General features: G+C 46.4%; 1 protein-coding gene across 1 annotated transcript; it reads right to left on the bottom strand.

Annotated features, from left to right (window-relative positions):
* Positions 1 to 668: 668 nt before the first annotated feature.
* BTG1 (BTG anti-proliferation factor 1) lies at positions 669 to 4621 on the bottom strand. The gene is made up of 2 exons (XM_069974218.1): positions 4165 to 4621; positions 669 to 2152 (listed from the first exon to the last, which is right to left on the bottom strand). Exons 1-2 carry the CDS (start codon positions 4307 to 4309, stop codon positions 1788 to 1790), a joined length of 510 nt encoding a protein of 169 aa, XP_069830319.1. The 5' UTR covers positions 4310 to 4621; the 3' UTR covers positions 669 to 1787.
* Between the last annotated feature and the right edge of the window lie 1586 nt (positions 4622 to 6207).

Genomic DNA, 6207 nt, shown 5'->3' with positions numbered 1-6207 from the left:
ACTTACAAACTAAGCAGATTTCCCATTCAGGCGTTGGGTAAGCATGGTGGAAAGTCCTTTGTAAAGTGTAATGTAACGACAGAGGTAAAAAACACACATACCTTTATCATGGAGGTCATGGGCATACAGGGCTGAAGAACAAACTATCATCCAGATCCAGCAGAACGGGTCAGATATTAATGTAAGGCCAGTAGCCTATCTTCAAGATGTATCCAACTGTGCAAATTGCCCAGCATTGCTTATGTGCAACCAAAGCGGTGCAAAGTTAACCCTTTGTAATATGAATTCCCAGCATTGAATGCAATGTGGCATTTGCACAGTAGCTTAGAAAGTAATATCCAGGGAACTTGTGGGGGATACTGTAATAATATCCTCACTTCATTATGTATTCCTTAGAATTGTTGGGTTCTCGTGGGATTACCATTTCCTGGCACTTTGAGCTTACTTCCAAACCATGAAGATATTTAGGTAAAACCATGTACATATTTTACTCTAGCCTATTCCAAAGTATTGTTCCAGGATGGGCAGGTATGTCCGGATTTCCTTCCAGGTATATGTGTGTGACAGATCCACTGTAGGCAGCCATCTTGATGACGTCCCCCCCTTCTCCCCTCCAAGATTGGGGTCCTGAAATAAACAGGTTACAATCCTACAGACACACAAGACTGTTTAAAATGCCAAGATAAGAAACAATTTATTATAGAGAAGAAAAATCTCTCATTTAAAATAGAAATCTGTACATCTTTGTCACAATCAATATACATGAACTGTACAAATTTACAGCAGTTCATAATTTATCAAATAAAAGACTAACAAAGTTCACAAAATAGATGGTGGTTTGTGGAAAAAGACTTTACCCAATTAAGTACAAGAAATTACAAAGCAGAACTCCACTTTCTAAAAATAAGAAGTTTACTCCGTCTTAGAAAACTACAAGCTAAGAAATGTACAGATAAGCTGGCTGGTGAGAAGGCCATAGTTCAGACAGTGTCTTTAGGAAGGATCTTTAAAGCCTGTGCTCAAGGCAGCAAACAATACCATCAATACTTTCAAGTTCATGTCACAATATAAAGGATCCTCAAGTATATAATCTATATATATATAGGCAGACCAGGAGCGTCCTCCCAGTTCTATGTACTGTACAACTATACCTATATTCAGTGCAAGATATGTCTGCCATGTACAACTCCAGTAAGTGTCATATCCTTAACTCCTCGCCTTAAAATCGAGCTGCCAGAGATAGTAACATTAAAAACATTAGTGCAAGTTATATTCTGCAGCAAAGTGCAGAGAGAAAAATAAAAATCTTACAAATACTCTGAGCTTTGGGTTCACAGATGAAGGGTATGCGCACCATGTGTGCCCTACACGTGTCACCTGATCCAGGCTACCTGGTGAACACTGGTTGTCCGGATCTAATCCTGGAGGTCATTGATCTCGGAGATAAACCTCCTGTATACGCTGACATATTTTCAAGTGCTGACTGCTGGGATCAGATGATCTATAGGTGCTGGGCACACAGTGTGGATCTACCCTGCCAGAAGTAGAATCACTAGGCCCAATGTCCAGTGAGAACTATTACTACCTTATATACAGGCTATTAAGTGATCAAAAAGCTACTGTCCAAACCATGGCACTTTCACGTCAGTAAGTTCTACTTCTATTTTGTGCCCGATCTTCACAGCTGTGACATTTGAAACTTCACAATCCATCCCCATAGGAGCCCTCCCAAATTAAAGACAATATTATTCCATCTGTTACAAGATGATACAGCCTTAGACCATATCTTAACCAGATACAGTCATCATGTTGTAGGTTTTGGAGGGGCTTGTTCGACCGATGAGAAGTTCATCTTTACAGCTAATTCGGCTCTCCACAAGGGAGGAGCTGCTACTTTGGCTACTGCCCCCTGATGGTACGGCTTCGTACAACACACATATGGACCCATCCTCGCCAATGCGATAAGACACTTCATAAGGATCAATCCACAAGGTGAGTTCACTTGGCAGAAGTTTAAACATTTCTTGGCTGCTCAGTCCGATCCGGTCGGCTGCTTGCCCGATCAAGGGATCCATTTTGTGGTTAATCCGAATACAGCGGTAAGCAGAGCCTTTGGACGGCTTCTCTGGAAACCAGTGGTGTCTGTAGTGCTCTGTAATGACACATTGCAACTTTGTCACTTAGCTGTACAAAACAAAGGACATATTTAGACAACAAGTGTGGGGGAGGGGGAAGGACTGTCCAGGCATTACAAGATCACCCAGACAAATGCTTATACCTATAATATACAAGAAACCCTTCTACCAGCTGGAATACTGGAGAGACAGAATACACCAAACTGGGATGGATAATGCAGATGGGGGGCAGATCAGAGGGAATCATTGTATCCAGAAGCCATAGAGACACCATGATGGCTGCTTTCCCAGTCAGTTTTTCCCAATGCAGCTCAACTAAAATAACATTATATGACTGGACAGAGATGGCATCTGTGATCACTATAGACTCTTTCCATCTTGTGACTGAGGCGGCAGGGAGGAGACGGGTGTTCTCTGGCTACAAAGGCACTGGAAGTCCCCAGATAGGGCTGGCTCTGAGCCAACCCCACAAGTCATATCGTCACATATAGAAGTGTAGGATATATACAGGGGACATGTATATAAAAGTACAGAATCTACACTGGGGACACATGGATGTATAGGATATATACAGGGGCATGTACAGAATCTACACTGGGTCACATATGAAGTATAGAATTTATACAGGGGTCATGTATACAAGAAGAGAGTGTATACTGGGGTCACATATGGAAGTATAGAATTTATACAGGGGTCATGTATACAAGAGTCTATACTGGGGTCACATATGGAAGTATAAGATCTATACAGGGGTCAAGTATAAAGATACAGAATCTATACTGGGGGCACATACAGAAGTATAGGAGCTATACAGGGGCCACAGGAGTCACACATAGAAGTACATATTGTATATAAAAACATATACAGAAGAGTATGATCTATACCGGGTCTACAGGAGCCACACATTGAAGTATACACTCTACACAGCAGTCACATACAGAAGTATACACTCTACACAGCAGTCACATACAGAAGTATACACTCTACACAGCAGTCACATACAGAAGTATACACTCTACACAGCAGTCACATACAGAAGTATACACTCTACACAGCAGTCACATACAGAAGTATACACTCTACACAGCAGTCACATACAGAAGTATACACTCTACACAGCAGTCACATACAGAAGTATACACTCTACACAGCAGTCACATACAGAAGCATACACTCTACACAGCAGTCACATACAGAAGCATACACTCTACACAGCAGTCACATACAGAAGTATACACTCTACACAGCAGTCACATACAGAAGCATACACTCTACACAGCAGTCACATACAGAAGCATACACTCTACACAGCAGTCACATACAGAAGCATACACTCTACACAGCAGTCACATATAGAAGTATACACTCTACACAGCAGTCACATATAGAAGCATACACTCTACACAGCAGTCACATATAGAAGCATACACTCTACACAGCAGTCACATATAGAAGCATACACTCTACACAGCAGTCACATATAAAAGCATACATTCTATACATGAGTCCCAAAAGTATATATTCTATACAGAAGTCACAAATATAAGTCCACAATATGCACAGGGCCATAGGTGAGTGTATGCCCTGTACAGGGGTCCCATAGATCAGTGTATGCCCTGTACAGGGGTCCCATAGATCAGTGTATGCCCTGTACAGGGGTCTCATAGAAGAGTGTATACCCTGTACAGGGGTCCCATAGATCAGTGTATGCCCTGTACAGGGGTCCCATAGATCAGTGTATGCCCTGTACAGGGGTCTCATAGAAGAGTGTATACCCTGTACAGAGGGCACTGGGGTCTCGGCCGGGACCCATACAATGCAGGGATCTGTCCGGACAAGTCTAATCTCAGGCACCGGGTGATCCCAGTCTGGGCAGGAAGGTCGGGACACCCGCTGGGACAAGGAGGGGGCACCACTACAGCACGGGGCAAACAAAGACTGGTCACAACTATGGCACTTTGTGTGCCAGGGCTCTATACAGGACACACACAGCCCCCAGGACACCAGGACACACAGAGCCCCCGCTTACCTGCCAGCAGCTCCTGCAGGGACTGGTTGAAGGTCTGCAGCTCCCGATCGTTCATTAGCCCCTTGGTCCTCAAGAACTTGGAGAGAAATCCCACCGCCGCGATGATCTCAGGCTTCATGCTGACCCGGGTGTAGTGAGTATGCATGGAGGCTGCGGGACAACTCAGGAACTTTACCAACGACTTTTTATCCGCCTTTAGAGCGTTTTTGCTTTTTTTTTTTCTATTTTTTTTTTTTTTCCGTTTTTCGTTTTTCTATTTTTTTGTTTTTATGATTGATTATATATTTTTTTTTTATTATAGACGTGAGGAGACGGGTGTCATGGCCGGACAGAGGGGAGCCCTGTACATTTACAAGCGCTTCTGCTGTCTACAACACATCCCCGGAGGAGGCGGAGAGCCCAGCTGTCACATATACACAGCCCTCCTACCCTACGTCCTGTAGCTGAAAGTGAGCTCAGCCGCTTCCAGCCTGCTCTTTTATAGGCAAAACGCAAGGATGTGACGTCAGAAGGGCGGAGCTCTAGTGGCCGACCAATGGCAGTATCGCACCATGGAGACGTCACCGTGTTGCGGGGAGGACTGGGTCGGGCTGACGTCATCCCTCTGCAAACAACTGAGAGCTCTGGGGGAAAGTCCGCTTGTAAACAAGCCTGAGAGGGGGAAGGGAGAGCCCGCCCGGATATTACTGCACATATGTTGCTTCACATACGGCTGTGGTCTGCTATAGCGTGCCCATATACAGGGGCGCAGCGGGTGTGAGGGCCCCGCCCCCACCGGAAGGCAGCCCCAGACCACAACAAGACAAAGTCACGGCTGCATAACAAAGCCGGCTGCGATTAGAGGGCAGGGGCGGCTCTCCCCTCCTCCACACACCGGCGCCATTGTGCGATCCCTGCCGGCAGTGAGGGTACAGGAAGCGGCTGCTGTCACCCTGGTGAGATCCCGGTGATGATGGCGGCTCTGCGGCCTGCATACGTGCTGTTGCCCATGTGCACGCCTCCCGTCGCTGTGCGGTATTCTTCACCATGGTCTGAACATCGTCCTATACGTCTTGGGAGGATATACACTGCTCGTGGTATTGTAGGCAGGAGGTAACCCGGTGTGACCACATGCTGGCTCTCTGGCCAGGGCTAAAGTAGATACAATGGCTGACTGAGGCCTATATGCCCAGTTCTGTCATGCTGCAGCCTGGTTTTCCTTTATAACAGACTACAACACTGCAGGATCAGTTGTGTGGTGGACTGGCCCATTTCACAGACCGATAATAGGAGGAATAGCTTTATTCCCTCCCAGATTTGAGAAGCAATTGGTGGGTAGCCTTAGGGTCCTATTCCACGGGCTGATGGGGGCCCGATCAACGATGTAAATGAGCGCCGATCTGCTAGATTGGCGCTCGTTTACTGGGCTTAGTCCACGGCCCGACAATTGTTATCGAGCCCTTGCAGCATACATTACCTGGTAGGGCTTCTCTGCTCAGTCTTCCTTCCCGGGTCTTTTGTCAGACCGTTCAGCCAATCACTGGCCAAGGCGGTCCTGGCCAGTGATTGGCTGAGCTATCTGACAGCTCAGTCAGGCCGCACCAAAGCTGATGCTGCACGTGGGACCCAGGGAGGAAGACGGAGCGGAAGAGAAGCCCTGCTAGGTAATTATGGTGCTTCTCAAATCGTCGGTCGCCCGCCGCGCAACACTATTCCGCGATGCGCGGTGGGTAACCGATGATTTTAGGTTTGGGCCTAAATAAACGATCAGCCGATGACATGATCATTGGCTGATCGTTTTCTCTATTCCACCGAGCAATATTTGGCCGATAATCGCTCCGTGGAATAGTCTTCTAAGATAGTCAGAGATGTCCCCCCTGGGGTTACTACTCTGCCACCAGCCCATTTTATTGTAGAGAGGTTCTCTGCTCTCAGAATACATAGATGAGATTTGAGGGTATCCATGTAGCCACTTTCTTGTGTCCAGACAGACCAGGAAGTGCTGCACAGAGATCCCACGCTCCATCAGGAGGGTTGTGGGAGAACAGGGCAGTTGAGTACAGT

Source organism: Dendropsophus ebraccatus, chromosome 1, assembly GCF_027789765.1.
Source record: "Dendropsophus ebraccatus isolate aDenEbr1 chromosome 1, aDenEbr1.pat, whole genome shotgun sequence".
Lineage (NCBI taxonomy): Eukaryota > Metazoa > Chordata > Amphibia > Anura > Hylidae > Dendropsophus > Dendropsophus ebraccatus.
The sequence above is the reverse complement of the archived record's forward strand: the minus strand, read 5'-3'. Positions and strand labels throughout refer to the sequence as shown.